At 43.1% G+C, this 24,399-nt stretch overlaps 1 protein-coding gene across 1 annotated transcript in view; it reads left to right on the top strand.

The window, feature by feature from the left end:
• The first annotated feature begins 5,490 nt into the window (after positions 1-5,490).
• Positions 5,491-24,399, top strand: part of FBXW12 (F-box and WD repeat domain containing 12) — a 34,909-nt gene continuing 16,000 nt past the window's right edge. The window contains exons 1-5 of the mRNA XM_044001360.1: positions 5,491-5,628; positions 7,612-7,649; positions 17,957-18,120; positions 19,846-19,964; positions 24,102-24,311. Of these exons, the coding sequence (XP_043857295.1) occupies positions 5,491-5,628; positions 7,612-7,649; positions 17,957-18,120; positions 19,846-19,964; positions 24,102-24,311 (669 nt within the window). The remainder of the gene's footprint in view (positions 5,629-7,611; positions 7,650-17,956; positions 18,121-19,845; positions 19,965-24,101; positions 24,312-24,399) is intronic.

Below are 24,399 nucleotides of genomic sequence, written 5' to 3'. Positions count from 1 at the left end.
TTCCCGGAACAACTCCACAGGAGGACTAGGAGCTAAAGAGAGAAATGGACCCTTTTGGGATCAGTCTGGTCTGTGTAAGCCCTCCCTTCTCCCCCAGCCTCAGCAGGACCCTGCTCGGTGGGTCACAAGGAAGGAAGAAAGATACATGATTCTCATGAATGTGAGGAGGCTGGAGCCTATCACTGACAAAGACCTATGTGCAAGAAAGAGCAGAAAAGATCCAACCCAAGAGTGGCAGGGCTGGAAACAAAGAGGGAATGCATTACTAATGGTGGCAGATAACAGATAGATAGGCCCTGTGCTTTACTGGGCCCTACCTTGTGGGAAGAGACTTGGACAAAGGTCCCAAGCACATTGAATAGGCCCAATATGAAGGATTTTTTTAAAAATACTGATGAAAATCATGATAGATATAACCATACCTGACAAAGGCAAGGAGCAGGACACGGAACCCTGATGGACACAGTAGTAATCCAATTTGGAATGAAGAGTGAGCTGGGAGGCGGGTGATGATAACTGTGATGTGGAGGGGAAGAACCAGGTTTAAACCAGTGTTCAGAGGGTGACTTTTGGATGAGGCACCTCTCTGGGCTTCAGGTTCCTCATCTCTAAACTCAGTCAATAAGCATTTATCAAGTGTTTACTCTATGCCAGGCACCATGCTAAGCTCTTAGGATACAAAGAGAGGCAAAAGACAACTCTGCTCTTAAGGAGCTCACAGTCTAATGGGAAAGACAACATGCAAGTGTTAAAAGAAAATCTTGATTATGGACCTTGCCCTCAATAAAGAAGCAAACTCAGGAAGAGAAAATTCAAAGGAGTTTATTGTAGCACTCAAGGCAAAAGCATGTTGTGTCTGTCCAAGAAGTGATTCCAAACTAACAGCTGCTTTTTATAGACAATTTTCATAACAAGCACATGACAATCCTGATGGGTACATGTTTCTAAAAGGGAATGGGCTAGTGCTGAATCTCAGCTCCTCCCTTACCTAGGTGGCAAAGTGGATGAAGTGTCAGACCTGGACTGAAGAAGACTCATCCTGTCTCCTTGCCAAGAAAATCCCAAATGAAGTGTCAAAGAGGTAGACATGGCTAAACAAACTTCCCCCCCACACCCCGAATATCTTCCCTTCTTCCTTACCTTCTTGAATCCTACCTATCCATCAAGGCTCAACTCAAGGCTCTTTTTCCGTGAGAACTTATTGAAATTCTGTTGATTCAGGAAAGGGAAACAGATTTCTATTCTAAGGAGTTGTCAGTGAAAGTAACATTTTTAAGAAAGTTCATGACTTCTGAAACAACCAAGGAGTCATGAGAAATGTACATTCTTTGTTCAGGAAACAGTCAGCTCTCTTCCCCAGCCCTCCCCTCAATTCCTTGTATCTTGTCTCCTGTCCAGCACTGACCTCCCAGCCTGAATCGCTGCTCTTGCAAATGGTTTCCTGCTTCTGGCTCAAACTCTTGGCATTTAGTAGGCTTTTGATGAAACCTTAAGCATCGGTTTGGCCTGGTCTTTCTGACTAATGCTTAGATTTCAAATGAAGGCCAGGCCTTCCTCAATCCAGTGTTGGTCTGAAGCACTTAAGTCCCTCCCTAGCAAGAGAACCTAGGAGTCTTTTCTAATACAGATGAGTGAATGCTTTTTGGATGGCATGGCTGGCTATGCAAGTGAGACGTATAAAAAGTTTCAGAGACATTGTTTCTGGGTAATTGATCATTTTATTAATTCTGCTAGTAAGTAATAAATAAAAGGTCAAATGCCAAAGACCCCTCATGGAACCCACTCAACACTTATATGCTCTTGGAAGAGTGGGTGTTCCTGAGAGAGGAAATCATCTCTATTTGGTTAATAAGTAATAAGAGAATGGATATTATAATGAGAGTTGGACCTATTCTAATGAAGGGCTGGGGGATATGACTTTGATCACTCTTGCTCCCGGACCACCCCCAGCCTTGGACAATCTAGACAAAGGATCTGCCCCCACCTAAGCCTGAGTAGAACACAATGGGCTTCCCCACTTGGGTGGGGAACAAGATTGAAGAGAAGGGGCAGCTAGGTGGTGCAGTAGATAAAGCACTGGCCCTGGATTCAGGAGTACCTGAATTCAAATCCAGCCTCAGACTCTTAACACTAGCTGTGTGACCCTGGGCAAGTCACTTAACCGGCATTTCCCCGCAAAAAGAAAGAAAGAAAGAAAGAAAGAAAGAAAGAAAGAAAGAAAGAAAGAAAGAAAGAAAGAAAGAAAGAAAGAAAGAAAGAAAGATTGAAGAGAAAATTAATCCAATCTCATCAGCAATGTCCTACTGATGCTGATTTGACCTAGTAGAGAATGGGGAAACAGGAAGGGAAAAAAAACCTGGATCTTCCCAATAATTGGTTATTTAATAATCATTTCTCTCACAAGGTGGATATTTTGCAAATTATACTTTCTGTGTCTGTCTCTCTGTCTCACTCACTCTTTCTGCCTCTCTTGAGTGGTCTCTAATTCTTTTAGCATAATGCACTATGTCCAGTTCCTGAAAATAACAAAATTGTGTTAAAACAGCCTGCAATTTGGACTTCTCACTAATTTGACCAGGTTGCCTATAACCAAATTGAGAAGTTTAGCTCCTAGTTATGGCCCTAATCTCTTCCTTTGACCCTTACTAATGTAATAGGTGCTCTGCATTAGCTCATGGCTCAGGTCCTGCTCCAGATGGGGATGCAAAGGTTATCATTAAATGCTCAAGCTGGAAGGGATATTAAGAGAAGCAGTAGGATACAGAGGAAATTTTCAATCAAGAGACCTTGGGATCCCATCCTGGCTTTGACCTCTAACACTTGTGTGGCATGTGACTAAGGGTAACTAAATCACCTCAATTCAATTTAATTCTAGTTGAGAGATAGATAGAAAAGACAGAGATGAAACAATCGATCCCCTCAAAGGGACTATATTCTACTGTGAGGAAACAACAGGTAGACTGCAAAGCAAATACAAAGGATATATGAAGTAATTACAAAGTAACTTGGGTCTGATGAGACAAAACTAACTACTCTGGGAAAATAGGAAAGAGGAGGGACCTGAGAACTCAAAGCAGGTGGGAATTCCAAGAAGCAGAGTTTGAGGAAAGAAAGCATTCCAAGGATGGGGGGATAGTCTGTGCAAGGAGGGTTGGGAAATCAAATATCTGATAGAAAAGCAGTGAGGACAGAATGTTCAAGAGGAAGCAATACTATAGAGTTGTCAAAAACCCACCATCACACCCTTAGTACAATGTATCCCCTTTTGATTCTTTCTATAAATGCTATCATTGCCCCGCCCCCACCAATCAGCTATCAACCTGCAGTTCTCAGTGCCCCTCTCAAGCAAAGTACCGGTTTGTTTGTTTTTTTTGGTATTTTGTTTTTGTTTGTTTTTTTTTTGGTGTGGCAATTGGGTGAAGTGACTTGCCCAGGCGTCACACAGCTAGTAAGTGTTAAGTGTCTCACATCATATTGAACTCAGGTCCTCCAGACTCCAGGGCGGAATGCTCTATCCACTGCGCCACCTAGCTGCCCCTAAAGTACCATTTTTAAAATACCAGGTTGACAGCATAGTGGAAGAGCCAGCAGAGAAAGAAAACTTGGCTCTTCATTTCAATAATCCAGTGGTCATTATTATCACTTTAAGCAATCTCTACTACCTTAACATACATTCAGTTTCCTCATTTGGGAAAACTTTTTTAGGGAAAAACGCCAAATTTCAGTTTGCGGTACAGATTACTGACTAGTTGTATGTCTCTCTGTTCTGGGATTCATCATCCATTCAGTTAACTAATTGTTATTAGAATATGGATGCCCTACCACCACCCCCGCCCAGGGTGGTTGTTAAGGGAATTGCTTACATCAGTTAGATTAGGAAACTTGGTAAGACTCTGATTCTGAGATTTATCCTCTATGCGCAAGTCCATAGCAACATATTCTTCCTTTATTTCATTATCTGTTCCCTGTTCTTTCTCCATTACTCAGCATACTAAATAAATGGTCACAGAGCTTTTATGCCTTTACAAAAAATCCTGGGTTTATGGCACCTGGAATATGTCATGCAATATTCAAATGAAAATTTGACTAGGGAATCTCCCATGATCCTCTGGCTTGGTAAAAAACCTTCCCCCTACTACTATAGACTTTCCAGTTTTTAGGCCTAGACCTTTAATGTAACAAACTAAATGTGCCCCATTTCCTTAGCCTTCCCCCCTCTTTTTCCTGGAATGTCTAGTCATTTGGGTCCTTTTCTTACAAAACCCTTACTCCTTTTTCTGAATCATGGAGTTGGTTAAATTTATGGACCTGGAAGTCCCGCTTATCAAATCTGGGAGAAGGGACAAGAACTTGATGTATTGATGTACTGAACCTGGGGGATAGGCACTACCCTGGTGGCTGTCCTTACCCATCCACCCCCTTTTTTTCCCCTGCTTCCTCCTTCATACTCCTATCATTGGATGTCTCAAGATAAACCACATAGTCTTCCTTCTATAAATTAAAACTCAACCAATAAAGACCTTCTTACTTGTACATTTAGGGTCAGCCTTTTTTTTTTTTAAATAAAAAGCCCTCTTTATATCTCAGAGTTGTTGCAATTAGACACCCAGGCAGTACTTTTATTACACTACTCTCATGAACGTATTCATAATATTTCACTGAGTGTCGTCTTTGTTCCCCTACTCAACAGAAAAGCTAAGACATCAAATTGATGATATATTCGTATCCATGGAAAGAAGGCTGATCTTGCTCTTGGGAGATGGAGGTTTCAAATCGTGGCTTTGGCATTTAGAAGTATTATGAACAACTCACAGCATCTCCAAGTGTTAGTCTCTTCATCATAAAAATGGGTATAATAATAGATCAACTGTCTCCAAGAGCCACAAAATCACCAAATTTCAGAGCCCAACAAGAAGCTCTTCTATAATATCCTTACAGGGGCAGCTAGGTGGCACAGTAGATAGAGCACTGGCCCTGGATTCAGGAGGACCTGAGTTCAAATCCAGCATGAGACACTTAACACTACTAGCTGTGTGACCCTGGGCAAGTCACTTAACCCCAATTGCCTCAGCAAAAAAAAAAAATATCCTTACAAATGGCATGTGGTCTAACCAGATCTGGTATTTTTCAGTTTGACAGGTGGGGGATATATCTGAAACATCGAATTGTTTTTGGTTTGTTTTTTTTTAGGGGCAATGAGGGTTAAGTGAGTTGCCCAGGGTCACACAGCTAGTAAGTGTAAAGTGTCTGAGTCCTAATTTGAACTCAGGTCTTCCTGAATCCAGAGCCTGTGCTTATCCACTACGCCACCTAGCTGCCCCCCCCTCCTTTGTGTATCTATATCAGGTCACCCGAAAGAAGTGATTTGAAGAGGTCTGTGTAGCCGCACATCTCACGCGCGCGCGCGCGCACACACACACACACACACACACACACACACACACACACACACACACACACACACACGCACACATGCACGCACGCGATAAAATGATGAATTTAATGTGGAAAAAGCCAGACGCCGAAGGCGGAGGCCGGTCCTGCCCGGCAGCCCCGGGGGTCACTTGCCCAGGCTGCGCAATCGCCCAGTTTCGAGCCTTATCTGCCCCATGCCTGGAGAGCGGCGAGGTCGGGGCGGGGGGAGAGCGGTGTGATGGGAAGGGAGGAGGCCGGGGTGGGGGTGGGGGGTGCGGGGGGCCGCTGGTCCCGAAGCACGGGATTTCCGCCCAGGGCAAGGCCGCGAGGCTGAGTGCTGCTGGCGAAGTCCAGGTGGAGAGGCCCGGGGCCAGGGCGCCCTGGGGCATGGGCCCCGAGGAGGGCCGGGCTGGGGAAGGCGGAGCGAAGCAGAAAGCCGCCGGAGCTCGGCCTGGGCCTGGGGGGCGGGGACAGGGCCTGGGCCGCCGGGGCGGAAGCGAAGAGGGGTGGGGCTGGGGTAGCCTTGGGCCCGAGGACTCGGAGAAGTCGACGGGGCCAGCCAAAGGGGGCGAAGGGCCGGGATGGAGACCCCGGCAGTGCTGTCACTGGACAGCCTTCTGCACGTCTTCTCCTTCCTGTAGGCGCCGGACCTGCTCCGCGCGGCCCAGGTGGACAAGGTACGGGCCGGCGTCTCGGGTTTTGTTGGCCCGCCCCGCGACCCCGACGGGCGCCCCACCCCCTCCCGTCTGGTCTCGGCATCCCCCGAGACCCGGTACAGACAGGCCTGGAGTCCCCTTCCCACCGCCACACGCCCCGAAGTGCGGGGGTCAGCTTGTGTGGGCCTCAACTGGGGTTTGGGCGGAGAGCCACAGGACCCGAGTCCCCCTGGCCGGAGGCCCATCCATCCCGTCCCGGGCTTTCCCTGGGCCCTTGGCAGGGCTGTGGGGGTGGACGTGACATATCGACAGGATGGCCGTCGGGATCCCCATCAGTATTACCCAGCACCCCTGCCAACTTTGTCCTTTAATCGTGCAGGACAAAACTGTCAAAGGTGGCTCTTCCGGGTTGGCTCTTCCTGCGGTTTAGCGAGGGCTCCTGTGATGGTCCCAGGGGCACGACCCCTGCCTCTCTCCTACTCTCTTCTCCCTCCAACCTCCCCCCCCCCACCACCCCCAACCCTCTCATGCTTCCTGAGTGGTAAACTAAGTGGAATAACTTTAGATATTGGATCACGAGGTAGATTCGAGGAATGATTGCCTGGCAAGTTAGTGTCAGAGGTGGGACAGGTCTCCTAATTCCCAGTCCACTGGTTTTTTTCCCCCTGCCCCAAGCCTCATTTTCTTGTTTTGGGGGGTTTTCTTTTGCGGGGATAGGATTTGAGGACATGGATAACTCAGAAGTTTAGCTGTGCTCATTCTCTAAATAAGTAGATTCTCCCTCAAACTCACAGCCTGAGAGGAAAGGGTAGGGGATAGTTCTGTGGTTCGATTTCTGCTTTCTGTTGTGATCGGCATTTGTTCTGGTAGACCAGGGGTGGGAGCTAGGAGTTCAGATGATGCGATTTTTTCTTCCAGCTTTCCATACACTGAATAGTCCCTTGTCCCCACCCCTCTTTAAAGACCAGAGACATGCATTGGCAGGTAGCCTGGCCTAAGGGACTGGACAGAGGCTCTTCTGTGGCATGAGATCTGGGGGTTATTGGGGAGGGGCAGAAATCAGTGGTCTGGATTTGGGGGGGCGGGGCAATGAGGGTTGGAGTGACTTGTCCAGCGTCACACAGGTAATGTCAAGTGTCTGAGGCCGGATTCATGGGCCTAGTGTGTTACTCAGTTTCTGAATAGACCAACCTGAGATTTCAAGAGGAAGTTGGAAAGGCAGGAGAAGGTATACTGAGCCTGGACACTAAGTATGCCCTCTCCCTCTCCCTCTCCCTCTCCCTCTCCCCCTCTCCCCTCTCCCCCTCTCCCCCTCTCCCCCTCTCCCCCTCTCCCCCTCTCCCCCCTCTCCCTTTCTCCCTCTCCCTCCCTCTCTTCCCCCCCTCTCTCTCTTCCCCCCTCTTCTCTCTCCCTCTCCTCCTTTGCTTGAGGGCTGCTTCCTGAGAGGATACTTCCAAACACATCAGAGAGCAAGGCAGGAGAACAACATAACATGTTTCTCAGAATATTTTTCTCTTTCCTTCTCCCTTTCCCTCTCCAGGTCTGGAATGAAGCTGCCGGGTATGCCTTCCTGTGGAGGTGAGTGAGTGACTGAGTAAGTGAGTGAAGGAAAAATGAGATCTGGGGGAAAGTGACCCCCCACTTCAAGAAAAGAAAACAATCTGCTGGCCTTTTACTGAGTGCCTACTCTCTGCTCAGCCCTGTTTCTTATGGGGAAACAAGAAAAGTAGAAGAGAATGGTTGGAGGAGATAGGACTTGTGAAACGTTTTCTCATTCTTCAGGAATGGTTTGTCCAGGATAAACAACGCTCACCCACTGCTTCTTCAATTTCCCTGCCTTTCTAGTCATTTTACATTCCTCCTGCTGCTGCATTCTACCTTTCAGGCAAACTAGCTTACTGGCCATGCTTTGGCTAACAGGAGGCTGGTCAGTGAAAGCTCAGGGCCTTATCTTCATGGCAGGTATTCTGTGTCTGCTTATAGTCTCTCCAGGCGCCTGATACATTTGAACTTTTTCTCTTATTTTGATGCCCTTGTTCAGGCTGGCCCCAAAGTATCTGGGATGTATCCTTCACCACTGTTTCAGAAAGGTAAGCAGTGTAGTGATTTTCAGATACAGAGGACCTGAGATCAAAATCCTTCCTCTGACAATTACTACCAACATGACCTTGGACAAGTCCCCTGGTCTCACCTTCATCATCTGTAAAATGGCATCGGAGGTTCCATCCATTCACTATACCTATGATCCTCTGATCTTAGAATCCTCAGCTTCCTTTAAGGCTCAGGTGCTAGTGCTTATGTGAAAACTTTCTTAACTCCCTCCAGTTGTTTTTTTTTGTTTGTTTTTTTTAATTTTTTTTTTTTTTTTGCGGGGCAATGAGGGTTAAGTGACTTGCCCAGGGTCACACAGCTAGGAAGTGTCAAGTGTCTGAGGCCAGATTTTATCTCAGGTCCTCCTGAATCCAGGACCAGTGCTTTATCCATTGTGCCACCTAGCTGCCTCCCCCCTCCAATTTTAATGTTTTCTCTCTTCATATTATCTTTATACAAATCCGTCCATACATGGGTATTTGGTTTATGATTTATAAGGAATTTTTGCTTTAAAGTACAATAGTGATATATGTCTCTTGGTCACTAAGTAGACCATTATTGGTAAATCATTTGTATAGCAGAGTCATTTCTTGAAGTGGGGGGGGGGACTTCCTGGAGAGAGCCATGTTTCCTGGCTACTTTGACATTGCTACTCCCCTGGAGTTATATGACTTAGCACCTTTCTCCCAGGACTCTCCTTCCTTCTTTTTTTTTTTTTTTGGTGAGGCAATTGGGTTAAGTGACTTGCCCAGTGTCACACAGTTGGTAAGTGTTAAGTGTCTGAGGTCGATTTGAACTCAGGTCCTCCTGACTTCCGGGTCGGTGCTCTATCCACTACACCACCTAGCTGCCCCACTCTCCTTCCTTCTAACTCCTCCCAAGGTGCTAAACAGAGTATCTGAATAAGAATAGCTAGCATTTTCATAGCACTTTGAGGTTTGCAAAATGCTTTGCAAATATCTTATTTTATACTCAACAATCCAGGAAGTAGGTACCCTGTTTTACAGATGAGGAAACTGAGGCAGAATGCTTAAGTAACTTGCACAGGATCACACAGCTAGTAGTGTCTGAGGTCAGATCTGAACTTAGAGTCTTCCTGACTTCAGATCTAGGACTCTATCCTCTTGCACACCTAGCTACCTTCAAAGAGCTTACAATTTAGTTTGGAGGAAAGACAAGAAGTACATATATTGATACATATATAGATAGAATAGGTTAGAAGACTATTTGGGAGGAAAGGCTCTAGAAGTTCAGAGGCATTAGGAAAGACCCACTAAGAGAAAGTAACATGGGAGCTAAGCCCAGATGGAAAGTAGGGATTCTAATAGGTGGAGCAGAAGAAGGGACTCTCATCCCAGTGTAAATATGGCATGATGGAGTGTCACATATGAGGAAAGGTAAGAAGGCCGGTTTGACTGGACCATAGTATTCATAAAGGGGAGTAATAAATGTAATAAGGCTGAGAAGATAGGTTGAGCCGAGGTCACAAAAGACTTTCAATTCCAGAGGAGTTTTTATTTGCTCTTAGGAGCAAAGAGGGATGCTCCAGAGCTCTTTTGAGTAATAGAATGATGTTTTCAGAACTGTGCTTTTAGGGAAATCACTTCGACATTTCTGTAGAAGATAAATTGGAGTAGGGAAAGGCTAGATGCAGGAAGACCAAACAGGAGGCTGTTATGACAGTCGAGGGAGAGGTAATATATACCTAGGGGTGGCGGCTGTGAGTGGAAAGAAGCGGTTAGCCGAAGTAGAAATGATGAGCATTGGCTTCTGTTAAGGGGTAAAATTCTAGCTAAACTGTCTAAAATATCTAATGAGTGGTCGCCAATAAATTATAAGCTTTAGCAAGAGTTAGACTTTTAAGCATTTATTAAGGAGAATAAGAATTTGGTAAAGAGAGAGAAAAAGGCCTAGATCCTATCTATTAAAGGGAGAGCACATTTCTAGCTCCCTTCTCCGCCAGAGTCCAGAGGAAAGAGAGCGAGCCTGAGCGCCAGTCTCTCCTTCCTCCTCCCACTAGCCCACGTCACTTCCTGACTCCTGGTCTTGCCTCAAAGACCCTTCCCTTCATGGGCAGAACTCCTCTACAGTAAGTATCCAGCAGGTGGCGTTATTCCAATCGTTACACTACTGACTGGATATGTGAGATGTATGAAAGGGAGAAATCAAGCATGACACTAAGGTTGGGAACCTGATTCACTGGGAAGATGGGAGTTCACTTGACAGAAATAGGGAAGTTGGGGAAAGGCAGATTTTTTTGAGGGGAGAAGGAGGATTATTGTTTTGAACAGGTTGAGTTTTAGTTGCACAATAATCATTTGGTGATGTTGGACTGGAACTCAAGAGAGAGACTAGAGCTGGATTTATAAATCTGAGAGTCATGATAATTAAACTCACGTGAGCTGTTGAGAAAGTCTGGAGAAGAGAAGGGAGCTCAGGACAAGGCTTAATCCATAGTTAGGGAGCATTAACATATCTGATAATCCAGCAGAGGAGAACTCAGAAGGAACAGTCGGACAATTAGGTGGAAACCAAGAGAGTAGTTTCATAAAAAAAGAATAAATTCAAGAATAAAAAGTGGTCACTAGTGATTAGCATATCCTTCAGAGAGGTCAAGAAGGATGAGGAGAGAGAAGAGGCCATTCGTTGAATTTGGTAACTTTGGGTAGAGAAGTTTCAGGTGAGTGATCAGGTTGGCAGCCAGAACACAGAGTTGAGAAGTGAGTGAGAAGAGATGAAGGGAATGAAGATTGTAATGAGTGTAGACAACTTTTTCCAGAGAGTTTGGTTGAGAAAGAGAGAAAAAGATAGGAAGATGTGGTAGGGTCTAGTGAGGACTTTTTAAGGAGGGAGAACATTTGAATGTTTTTGTAAGCATTGGAAAGTACTAGTAGATAGGATAAAATAGGAGTTGAAGAGGATAGAATGCTGGGCCTATGTCAAGAAGACTCATCTTCATGAGTGCAAATCTGGCCTGAGAAACTTAGTAGCTGGGGTGACCCTGGACAAGTCATTTAACCCCTATTTGCCTCTGTTCCCTCGTCTGTAAAATGAGCTGGAGAAGGAAATGACAAACCACTCCAGTGTCTGCCAAGAAAAACCATGAATGGGGTCACAAAGATTCAGACAAGACTGAAGTGACCAAACTGGCTCTACTGTCAGAGGATTTGGTTTCAAACGTCATCTCTGACACTTGCTCCCTGACATGGACAAGTCATTTAACCTCACTGTGCCTCAGTGTCTTCATCTGTATAATAAAGGGTTGGTCTCTTCCAACTCTCAGATCTATAATCCTCTGAGATTGTGATTGTGGGGGAAATCTGCTGGAGAATGTTGGACACAGTAGGTGCTTAATAAATGTGTGTGGAATTTAATTTCGGGAACAGTGTACAAGATCAAGTGCAAGATTATTTAATACAGCAAGTCCTTGTGGGACTTCCGAAATGGTATAAAAGGTTGTGCCTTAATTCTGCTTCCCCCTTAACTATCTCTAGAAAGTAAGAAACAGGAACAGTTAAAAGAATGGAAAGAAAAGGAATTCCCTCAAGGCAATTCAATCAGGAAAGCTCAAAAATAGCTGGACCTTACTATCACTTCCCTACCATCCATTTTGCATGACCACCTGGTCCCTGCCCCCATCATGCCTTGTGGCCTGGTGGAAGTGGAGGAAGTGAGCAAAGCTCTTCAGCAGCCTTCAAACACTAGGAGTGTTTGCCACTGCTTTCAGACGCCCACTGTCTTTGCACTTTGTTCATCTGTTCTTTTTGCTCCCATCAGATCCTCTCTGGGCCTGACATTAAAGATTCCATGTGGTAGCAGCTCAAGGGACTGCAGAGCAGGATGCAAAAAAAAAGGGTCTTTACCAGTAGTAACCTAGCAGAATCCCCAAATTCCACTCCTAAAAAAGTTTGGGAGGAAAAGAAATTCTCTGTCTCTGTCTCTCTCCCTGTCTGTCTCTCTGTCTTCCTCCCTCTCCCAGTTGAATCCTAGATAGATAGATATCAGAGAGACTGAGGAAAGGATGACTAAAAGAGTGAAGATTGAGATCAGAGATTCCCAGGATTAAACTGCAGAGAAGAAAGTAATTAAGCAATAGCTAGAACTAGAACCCCAAAAGAGAGAATGGAATGCCTACAAGAACCCCAAGAGTGGTTGGAAGTCCTAATAGACTGAGAGATAAAAAGCTTAGAACAGAATTTGGGAAATAGTAGTGGGTGGATACCATTAAAAATCAAAGAAAGAACTTTACAATTCAGTAATTCAGCAAAAAAAAAAAAAAAATCAGAGGGGGCAGCTAGGTGGAGCAGTGGATAAAGCACTGGCCCTGGATTCAGGAGGACACTTGACACTTACTAGCTGTGCGACCCTGGGCAAGTCACTTAACCCCCATTGCCCTGCAAAAACAAACAAACAAACTAATTAATTAATTAGAAATTAAAAATAAAATAAATTTTTAAAAAATCAGAGGAAAGAAATATTGCAAGAAGTTGAGAGGTATCTACTATTGAAAACAACTGATCTGGAAAACAGAGCAAAGAGACCAAAACAGTGGTCCTGATGGCCAACTTACAGGGGAGAGAGAATGGAAAGCAAAACTAGTCCATCGTCACTAAGGGATATGAAAATATTAATGCACCTATATTAAACAACATTCTAGTAAAGTGGCTTCAATGATATATTTAAAGGATTAGTCATTATGGCCGATATCATACAAGAGATTCAAGAAACTGTTTTTACATTAGGAAAAATTTAAATATGATCATACTACTAACAAAGCAATTAAAAATAGGTGATTATAACGAACCCTTTGCAAAATCTAACTGACATTAACGCTCACTTTGTTTTCTTTTAATGTAGCTTCTGGGCGAATTTCATTTTCTCTTAAATTACTTTCTACTTTTATACAATACAATTCAAAGAGCTTCACTTTTTCTCATCATCATTTTTGATAACATTATAAAAAAGCATAGGCATAAGAAGCCCTTTCCTTTCTGTGATTATCGGAAATCAAGAGCAAGCATTATGTGTAACAGAGAAACATTAAAAGCTTTTCCAGCTGTTAGCACTAGTATGTAATTAGAGTGCTAATTATGGCATTAAAGTAAGGAAAAATGAAGGGAATAAGCATAGGCAAAGAAGAATCAACATCTGGCTTTGCACGTGATTATAGGACCATGGAGCTAGAACTGGAAAGGACCCCCAAGGGGCCCCACATACTCTACATTTCTTGTGTTCATCCTCCTCTCTCCAGTCACACGTCTACCACCCTGGTGCCTGAACAATTACAGTAGCCTCCAAATTAGGTTCCTTTCATTCAGTTTCCCCCAACTTCAGTCCATCTTCCACCCTACAGCCCAAGTGATTTCCTAACAGCCCAGTTCTGACTGTGTTACTCTTCTACTCGATAATCGTCCTTGGTTCCCCATTGCCTTGAGGATCTAATACAAACTGCTCTATTTGGCATTTGAAGCCTTTCACAATGTGGTTCCAGCCTCCTTTTCCAGAATTTCTTCATGTTGCCACCTTCACCTACCCTGTGGTCAAGACAAACTGCCCTTCTTACTGTTCTTTGAACATAACATTCTAGCTACCATCTTTGTGCTAGCTGTGGACTGCTTCCTCATTTCTCCCAATTTAGGCATAACAGAGCCTTTCCTGTTCCACTTAGCTGATGGTGCTCCCCCCACCCCCTTCAGATTGACTTCTATATATTTATATATGCCTATATAAGCAGCATGAGGAGGACAGGGCCTGTTTTCTTTTTGGTTTTGGATCCCGAGCACAGTATCTGGCAAATAATAAGCACTAAATAAATGCTTGTTGGTTGTTTGCTATTCTGAAACAAACTCCAAAGGGAAGCACCTATCCTAAATAGAAGAAGGGCATGTCATGAAAAAATAAATAAAGAATGAACTGAGGTCCCTCTCAGATCTGTGATTAAGGAGAAGATTAACAAGGAGCAGAGAGCATTGCACAAAAGAAACAACTTTGATCATTTGAAAAGGAAGGTCCAAAGATGCTTTGAGGTGCGGCATATGTGTATCTGACCTCCCTTGGTGACTACTCTGAAAGAGAGAATACTTAGGTTTGTAAACAAGTTCTGGCATGTATGTTAAAAATCAGCTGCATTATTTTATAGTCACACCTGGCAGATTTTAATTAACCTTGGCATTGACTCCCGGTTGCCTCTCTGGATTAGTTAATCTCCTTTAGAACACAGTTCTCCCTAACCATTTAGTGAGAATTTGAGTTTTCTCCTTGTGGCCATGGACCAAAACCAAAACATTCATGAATACCTGTTATCATGTTTTGGCTGTAAATTTTGATATCCTTTAAAAGTGTTAAAATATGAAGATGATGGGTCAGAATTATGTAAGTAAATACGGTAGACAATAAAGCTTCATTCAAAAAGAATATGAAAATTTGAAAAATACATCAGTAGTAAGACTATTGAAGAAATCTTGAGTTTTCAGTTTAATATTATTGAAGGCATTCCCTAATGAATGTTCTGATCTCACCTGTTCATTTTCCTGGAAACAAGCCTGTGAAATAGGCAGTGAAAATATTATAATCCATATTTTACAGGTGAAGAAATGGCAGCTCAAGAAAGTCACTCTAGTAAGTCTTCTTTGGACTTTTATTTTTAAGCATTGGATTTGACCTCCAAGATGCCTTCTAACTCTTATGCACTGTTTCTTTTTTTCCCCCATATAAATATTTTATTATTTTCCAGTTACATTTAGAGATAATTTTCAACATTTGTTTTTATAAGATTTCTAGTTTCAAATTTTTCTCCATCCCTCCCCTCCCTCCCTCCTCCCCAAGACAGCAAGTAATCTGACATCAGTTATATATTTACAATCGCATTAAACATTTCTGCATTAGTCGTGTAATGAGAGAAGAATCAAAGCAAAAAGGAAAAACCTCAAAAAAAGAAAACCAATAACAACAAAAACAATAGAAATAGTATGGTTTGATCTGCATCCATATTCAACAGTTCTTTTTTTTTCTGGATTCGGAGAGCATTTTCTATAATGAGTCCTTTGGAACTATCTTGGACCACTGTATTGCTAAGAATCAAGTCTATCACAGTTGATCAACATACAATGTTGTTGATACTGTGTACAGTGTTCTGGTTCTGCTCATCTCACTCAGCATCAGTTCATTTATGCACTGTTTCTTATGATGTGATTCCTGGGACTCAGATCATTTCATGATCTGTCATGAAAGCCATAACTGCTTTGCTCTTCCCTCTTCCCCAAATTACTTTATGTTTACTTTGTGTATATATTTGCATGGCTTTTCTGTTTCCCACCTATGGAATGTGAGATCCTTTGAAGGCATGTACCATTTAGGCCCCCCCCCTTTTGTCTTTGTATCCCCAGCACTTTGCACACTGTAGGTGCTTAATAAATAATTGTTCAACTTAACAATGAATAGATTTCATCTTTCTCCTTCCAGTGGGATTCAACTAACTAAGCCCAAAGTTTTGCACCTAAACATTATTTTTTGATAGTTTTCCTGGTAATGAAAACATGTTCTAATGGGACCTGCAAGTGACAAAGTTTCTTCTGCTTTGCAGTCAAGAAGAGCATCCCTGTAGACACTGTAGGATCATTTTTCCCATTCCAGTCTACGTGTCAGTTGTTGAATATTAAACTGTAGTTTTTGTATCTGCCTGTCTCCTACAAACAGATCAGAGAAATAATGTTTAATTTCTCCTACAAAATTAAATAAACAGGGGGCAGCTAGGTGGCACAGTGGATAAAGTACCAGCCCTGGATTCAGGAGGACCTGAGTTCAAATTTGGCCTCAGACACTTGACACTTACTAGCTGTGTGACCCTGGGCAAGTCACTTAACCCTCATTGCCCTGCAAAAAAAAAAAAAGTCAGGGGCAGCTAGGTGGTGCAGTGGATAGAGCTCCAGCCCTGGATTCAGGAGGACCTGAGTTCAAATCTGGCCTCAGACACTTAGCACTTACTAGCTGTGTGACCCTGGGTAAGTCAATTAACCCCAATTGCCTTACCAAAAAAACAAAAACAAAAACAAACAAACAAAAAAACCAGATCAGAGACAAACAGAAAAAACAATATCAGTTTAATATTTTATTGTCCCAAGAAAAAAGATAACAAAACATGATCATGTGGAGACTTCCTTCCTAATAGAGAAGCTCAGAGGACTCCCCATTTCTGAGGGTATATATGGTTTTAGTCCACTGATTACAGGGAATTGTCAGTTTCAATAGTATGATACAGAAATCAGCCCAGAAGCAAAAAGCAGTTTAACAATTTCAGTTATAACAAGTATGGAGGGAATACAGAAGCATCACAATAAGACTACAGGATTCCAAAAAAGGGTTTGGCAAGGATGAGGACACCCATATGTTACCATAAGATAGGGACTTATGAGGAAAAAGAAGTCACTAGGTAGGATCTTTTATCTGTTACCTATCTGGATTCAGGTTTGGAGTTCGGTTGAAGGACATTTTGCTCCTATTAATCCAGGGTTTCATAAAACTCTTCTTGGATAATAAGGTACCTCTATCAAATCCAGGTGATCCATATATTCATATTAACACAGTTAACTTTCCTCAAGAGCAAATTTGACCAGAACACTCTCCCTACTCTATAAATATCTATGGTTCCCTAGCCTTGCTAGGATCAGATATGAAATCATCTGCTTGGCATTTAAATCTCTTCACAACTTGACCCCCTCCTACCTTTTCAGACTTCTTTTTAAAAATAGTATCTTATTTTTTTCCCAATTGTATGTCAAGGCAATTTTTAGCATTCATTTTTATAAGATTTTGTATTCCAAATTTTTCTCCCTCCCTCTCTTCCTCCCCTCCCCTCTTTCTAAAATGGTAAGCAATTTGCTATATATGTGCAATTATGTAAAGCATATTTCCAGATTAGTCACATTTATGAAAGAAGAAACAGATCAAAAGGAAAAAAAAAACCTTTGAAAAAATAAAGTGAAAAAAGTATGCTTTGATTTGCATTCAGAATCTATCAGTTCTTTACCTGGATGTGAAGAGCATTTTCCATCATAAGTCCTTTGTACTTGTCTTGGATCATTGTGCTGCTGAGAAAAGCTAAGTCATCTTTCCAGTTTTCTTCCACCTTCCTCACCATCATGAACTCTGTGGGCCAGAACCACTGGCCTTCTGGTTCTTGCTCACACATTCCATCTCAACTCCAGACTGGGTCCCTGAGTGGTAATATTCTCACTCTTCATCTCTGCCTCCTGTCCTCCCTGGCTTCCTTCAAGTCCCAGCTAAAATCTGCACAAGAAGCTCTTCCTGGGGGTAGCTAGGTGGCGCATGGATAAAGAACAGGCTCTGGATTCAGGAGGACCTGAGTTCAAATCCAGCTTCAGACACTTGACACTAGTTGTGTGACCCTGGGCAAGTCACTTAATCCTCATTGCCCCCCCCCATAAAAAAAGGAAGAAAAAGAAGCTTTTCCTGATGTTTAATGACAATTCCTTCTCTCTGTTGATTCTTTGCAATTTACCCTGTATACAGCTTGTATTTACATAGTTGTTTGCATGTGTCTCCCTTGTTAGGCTATGAGTTCCTACAGGGCAGAGACAGTCTTTTGCCTTTCTTTGTATCCTCAGTGATTAGCATAATGCCTGGCACATAGTAGACACTTAATAATGCTTACTGACTGACTGACCTGACTTCCCTGTATGTCCCCCACCCACCCGCCCCCCCTTGCTCCCAACTCCTTTGTGAGAAGCTTGAGGAGTCATGTGGGAACTGAATGGAACCTTGTCACACTCTTTCAGGAGGCTAAGCCTCAGTCGATGGACTTTCTGCAACATTTCCCAAGCGAGTAAAGGAGCACAGACATGGAAACAGTACTACCTCCATCGTTCTCAACTAGAACACCAGATGGCCCGTGGAAGGCCCTCACAAGATTTCACTTGCAAAGCCATTTCAGGGCATGAAGGTAATAAATACGAAGAGGAGCCACAGTAACCAACCAGCCTACATACATACATAGATACGTGTGTGTGTGTGTGTGTGTGTGTGTGTTGAAAGTTCACACAGTGGCTTACATACAGTATTCTACGTAAGGCTCACAGCAACTCTGTGAGGTAAGGAGTGTATTATTCCCATTTTTGCATAAGAGAATACTGAGTCTCAGCAAGGTGATGTGACTTGTCCAAGGCCATACATCAAAGAAGTAGAATTTGGACCCAGGTCTTCTTGACTGACTACCCCAAGACCTGAAGAAATATTCTGGGTCCTACTTCCCATTACTTTTATTATAGTTATTATGGGACTGTGGGTTAGAAGAAAGTTGTGACTGTGGTAGCCACAAATTCACATATTTTCTGATATCAGCAGAGACTATAACATAAGAAACAGAGTCTGAGCTCTATCTCAAGGGAGGAATTCTTTCTATCAAATTCTTTGCTAGCTGATGTTTAATTTAAAAACCGGACTGAGGAAATTTGTATTTTTTGCCTCTAATGTGCCATACCACCCCAACCAAGATATTTGATCTCCTGAGCCTCAGTTTCCTCATCTATAGAATGGGGAAAACAGTCTCTGCCCTGCCTACCTCGCAGAGTTGCCATGAGAATCAAATAATGTGATGCATGTGAGCACATTTTGAGAAAGCATCAAGGGCCATGGTTTGCCAGGGACAGGAGGGAGCCGATTTTGTGGTCCAGTGACTTGGGAAGTCATTTGCTCTAGTAATGCCATGATTCAGATAAATCTGATGGGTTTGTTTGTTTGTTTTACATAAATATGTTTCCCTTAGCAGATTTCCATAGATTGCCCAAATTCTGAACTCTTCGTAAATGATGTTTCCTTTAGAATCATAGAGTGTCAGAGGTGGAGGGGACCTTCGAGTATAAAATTTTGGAGACCTTAGAATAGAATGTTCAAGCTGGAAGGGCCCTTCAAATATAAAATGCTCATATGTCACATATGACTCTAAGGCCCGAAGGGATTTTACAATATAGAATGTTAGCACACAAGGGACTTTAAATATCCTCTTATCCAACTTTATTTTGCAGATGAGTAAAGTGAAGCCCAATCATAGGAAAATTCTAGGATTCATTGCACTTCCCCATAGCAAGTCAAGCTTGTTGAGGTACCTCAAATCCACTTTCTCAATTGTTCTACACCAAAGTTAATTTTTTGAAGAGAGGAGGAGGCAAAGAATTTCTCAGATGCCTTTAATTTTTTTCTAATAGAATTTTATTTTATTTTTTTCAATTACATATAAAGGTAGTTTTCAACATTCATTTCTGTAAGATTTTGAATTCCAAATTTTTCTTCCCCCTTCCCAAAGCCAGCAAACAATCTGATATAGGCTATACATTACAATCATGTTAAACATATTTCCACATTAGTCACATTGTAAGAGGATAATCAGAACAAAAGGGAAAAACCACAAGAAAGTAGAAATAAAAAACAAAACAACAACAAAAGTGAAACTTGTTTGCTTCAATCTGCATTCGGACTCCCTAGTTCTCTCTCTGGATGTGGAGAGCATTTTCCATCATGAGTCTTTTGGAATTGTCTTAGATCATTGTATTGCTGAGAAGAGCTAATTCTGTCACAGTTCATCACTCAGATGCCTTTTATCATAAATATGAGAGAAACCCAGTTATTTGCATCCTGGGGTCCAAAGGGGTCCATTTGGTTTTCATTTCAGGGAAGATAGTTGGAATGGCTTACCTCTCAGCCAAGGAACACACATTTGATGGGCAAGAGAAGTCAGTGGTGTGCACCGTGTCAGAAGACTGTACTGTCCGTGCTTGGAGTGTGCAAGAGGTGAGTCCAGCAGGAGGCTGGAGGTGCGATGTTCCTAGCTACAAACCTAAATGATGTACAGGCCGTGTCGACAGATTCCTGGAGTTGCAGTGGACACTGCTCAGTATGTCAAATATTGTAGTCATCCTACATTTTTAGAAACGGTCCTGCAAAGAAACAGATCAGTGGTAATTCTCAGTAGGTGATAATGCTCCCTCATTAGTGGTCTTGGTGAGGCCTCATTTTCAGTTCTCCTCTTCTTGTATGAATGAAAACTATGTGAAGGATCTCTGATTTTGTCACTGAAGGAACTCCTGCTATAGGAAATCCTCCCATTGACACATGGGTCAAAACCTCTGTGACTTGCTAAATAAGTTCTGCAGAGTTGCCTGAGAAATATAGATAGTGACTTTCTGAGATCACAGTGTTAGAGAATGTCAGTGGCCAACATTTGAACCTGTCTTGATTCCAAGCTGAGTGCTCTATCCTTTCTGCCAAATTGGCTCCAACATTAATAAGAAAGTAGCATCTTGATATGCTCTCTAGGCCTCAGTTTCCTAATCTGTAAAATAAGAGGGATGGACAAAGGCCCTGGGTTGCTCCCAGCTCTTTTATCATTGTATCATCCCTTGATAGGGGCAGTGAGGTGGCACCATAGTGCACAGAGCGCTGGGCACAGAGTCAGGAAGACTCATCTCCATGAGTTCAGATCAGGGCTCAGACACCAGTCGTGTGACCCTGGGCAAGTCTCTTGTTTGCCTCAGTTTCTTGAAATGTCAAATGAACTGAAAAAGGAAATGGCAAACTGCTCCAGTGTCTTTGCCAAGAAAACTCCAAATGGGGTCATAAAGAGTCGGTTGCAACTGAAATGACTAAACAATAATATGATCCCTTCATAATGACCTTGCCCACTAATGCAGGGGCACCTCACTGGTATAAAAGTGTTACCAGGTGGTATATTCCTGATATTTCCTTGAGGCATGTGTAAAATGGTTGTTAATTTAATACTAAGTTAAATATACAGGGGAGCACAACTTTTTAATGGAATGTTGTGGTGACATGCTTTGTAAACCAGATAATCCCTTTGTAATGCAAATAATTCTTCCTGCCATAGTTCATAGATCTTTACTCAAACAAGTATTCTTTCAGTGCTGACTTTGTGCCAGGCACCTGCCTAGGCCCAGGGGATAAAAAGATAAAAATCAAATAATCCCTACCTTCAGGGTGCTGATAGTCTATTGTGGAGAGGAGGCAGGTGAAAGAAACCAAACAGAAATAATAAAATGCATAAGAAACATTCACAAAATAATTTGGGGGAGGAGGGAGAAGGGCACTGGTACTTGAACCAAGCCTTGAAGTAAGTGAGGGGTTATGAGATGTAGAGGTAGGAAGAGAGCATTCTGGGGAGGGAAATAACCTAACTACAGAGTGGAATGAGGCAGTGTTGTGTGGAGGTAGTTAAGTAGCACACTAGATAGAGAACTGGGCACCCCACCTCCTAGCTGCTGTCAGGGGGTGGGATTGGAAAGGAGGGGGCAGTTCCAAGAAGAGAGAGAGAGGAAGACCAAGGGTCCCACTCAGGGTTTGCCACATCATACCAAGACACCCAGTCCTGGGTCATACCATGTATCTGGAAGCTGCAGTTGTCGTCTCTGGGGTCCTCAAAGTCAGACGTGTTCAGCCAGAATTAGGCAGAGAATATCTGCACATTCTCTGTATGACCCACATTACACGTACAATTTGGAGGTTAAACTAGATCATCTCTAAGCTCTCTTCCAGTCTCTCGGCATATGAATTCTATGCAGGACAAAGCAAACTTTTGTAGCACTTGATACTTCTGATCCTTCTAGTGTTAAATGTCCTTGGTAAGCTCATATTTTGAATGCAACCCTCTGTCGACTCTAGTGATAAAGCAAAGACCTGTACTGTGAATGGTGACCTTGCCCTCCCCACCCTCCTGGTTGTTTTGTGAGTCCTCCTGCTGTATCAGTGGCTCCATAAACTCAATGACAGGGCACATCCTCAGCTAGGACAGACTAGGACCCATCCCACTTAATTCATGAAATAGACAAGTCTGATTGACATGAGAGGCAAAAAACAGAAGATGAAGAGACCTCGAATGGGACCTTTTGTTGTCTGGGATCAAGGGGTGATATGGAGAAGGTCCATTAAGAGTTCAAGAAAGGCAGTTAAATCCCTGCACTGTCCAAGCCACGGACCCATTTCCTTGTCCTAAAATCACAGAACCACAGAATGTCAAAGCTGGAAAAGACCTCAGAGATCCTAGACTCAGAGGTCTGGTCTGACATTCATTTTACTGGCGGAGAAACTAAGGTCCAGGAAGGAAAAGCACTTGTCATATTCATGCGACTACTTAGTGTCAGAGCCGGGTCTCAGGACTGAAGCCTTTTCTGCTGTCTCTTAGTCCTCAGGGTCAGTAGGTATGGAAGAAAGAGAAGGGCACAGACGGCATGTGACCCCGAGAACACTCCTCTTGGTTTCATTACATGACGTAATCTCTGGAAATGTTCATTTGGCTCTATGTCAAGATTTCCAACACATTTTCAGGTTGGCTGAGTAATCACAGTGACAGTTAAGGAGAAGAAGTTTAGGGAATAGTACCAGCTTTGACACTCATTTTCTTGGTGACCTTGGGTGATTCACTTCCCTTCTTTTGGGTGGGTCCTCAGGGCCTCTTTAAAGCTTCAAGTTGGGGCAGCTAGGTGGCGCAGTGGATAGAGCACCAGCCCTGGATTCAGGACTACCTGAGTTCAAATCTGGCTTCAGACACTTAACACGTATTAGCTGTGTGACCCTGGGCAAGTCACTTAACCCCAATTGCCTCACTAAAAAAAAAAAAAAAGCTTCAAATTTTTTTTTCCCCACTGTAAAGCAAGGACATTAAACTAGCTGGCTTTTAAAGTTTTTTCCCAGTGGTTCCAGAATTCAAGAACAAGAAGAAAAAAGGTGTTTGAAGGAAAGAGAATTTTTGTTAAGCCAGAAACCTGAGAAGGCATTCTGCTAGAGTTTTCCAATTCAGTGAGAGCTTACTAAGTAAGCACCTACTATGGGCAAGGCACTGTCATATACAAGGGTTACAAAATTAAATCCGACATAGACTCTGCTTTTAAGAAATATACAAATTAATAGGGAAGAAGAGTACACAGATAAGTAACTGTGCTCCATGCCTAGAGCACTCTCCCTCCTCCACTCCCTACTGCTGACCTCCTTGGACTTAAGTCCCAACTAAAATCCCACCTTCTACAGGAAGCCTTCCCAAGCCTCTCTTAATTTCAGTGCCTTCCATCTATTAATTATTTCCTATTTATCTTGTGTATGGCTTTCTTTGCATATATTTATTTGAATGTTGTCTCCCCCCATCAGATTGTGAACCCTTTGAGGGCAGGGACTGGTTTTTGCCTTTTTGTATGCCCAGTGCTTAACACAGTGTCTTGTACAAAGTAGGCATTTAACATATGGTGATTGATTGATTGATTGACAGGAGGGCAAAGGAGAGATCTGAGCAAAGGGCTTTGACAAATTCGAGGAGTAGGAAATCACTGATCACTTTCAAGAGGGGATAAAATGGGAAGGACAGATTTTTTTAGGGAAGATCTCTTGGGAGAGCCTCTGCATTGGATTTTAAAGGCTGCACTTCAACAGACAGATATGGGAGGGGAGTCTATTTCAGGAATGGGGGGACTACATAAATAAGACACAGAAGCAAGAAAGAAGGGGATAGATATCGAAGGAGTGCCTGGTTCTCGAGTCAGACGACCTGGGCTCACAGTCAACCTCTTATATTTACTATGCGCCTTTGGGTAAGTAATTTTTCCTTGATGGGTTTTAGTTGTCTTCTCTTGAAGATGATGGTGTTGGATCAGAAGACTTTGTAGATGCCTTCCAGCTGTAAATCTGATTCTACAATGGAGTAGGTGTTTGGGATAGGAATATAGTTTGTGGCACAGATTAGAGTAGGGCAAAGCTAGAAGGGGGAGTACAGGAGGAATTGAATGCCAGAATTAGGAATTTATACTTTATTTAGTAGTCAATGGGAAGCCCTGGAGGTTGGTAAGTAGAGGAGCGACCTCAGTGTAACATGTATCTAGATATGGCTGTAGCAGTTCTTGCAAATGGTAAATGTGTTTGTTTTCCCAGGGCACTGAGATCTGGTCCAGCTCTGTTCAGCCAGCACCACTGAGGAGCCTCTTGACTATCCCTGAGCATCAGCTGGTTATTACCGTGGATGAGCAAGGGACTATCAAGGTGTGGGATGGACAAACTGGGAAGGAGCAGGCCACCTATGTCACGCCCTCTACCTCATGTAATCTGGTGCTCTTTGGGGTGCCAGATAGCCTCTTCTTGACAGTAAGTAGGCTTGGAAGATGTTTGACTTGGAGCAAGTTATTTTCTCTTTATGTACCTATTCCCTTATATGTCAAACGAAGGAGTTGAA

The sequence above is a fragment of the Dromiciops gliroides genome, chromosome 1 (assembly GCF_019393635.1).
Source record: "Dromiciops gliroides isolate mDroGli1 chromosome 1, mDroGli1.pri, whole genome shotgun sequence".
Classification (NCBI taxonomy): domain Eukaryota; kingdom Metazoa; phylum Chordata; class Mammalia; order Microbiotheria; family Microbiotheriidae; genus Dromiciops; species Dromiciops gliroides.
Note: the sequence above shows the minus strand (reverse complement) of the source record. Positions and strands in the feature narration are given on the sequence as shown.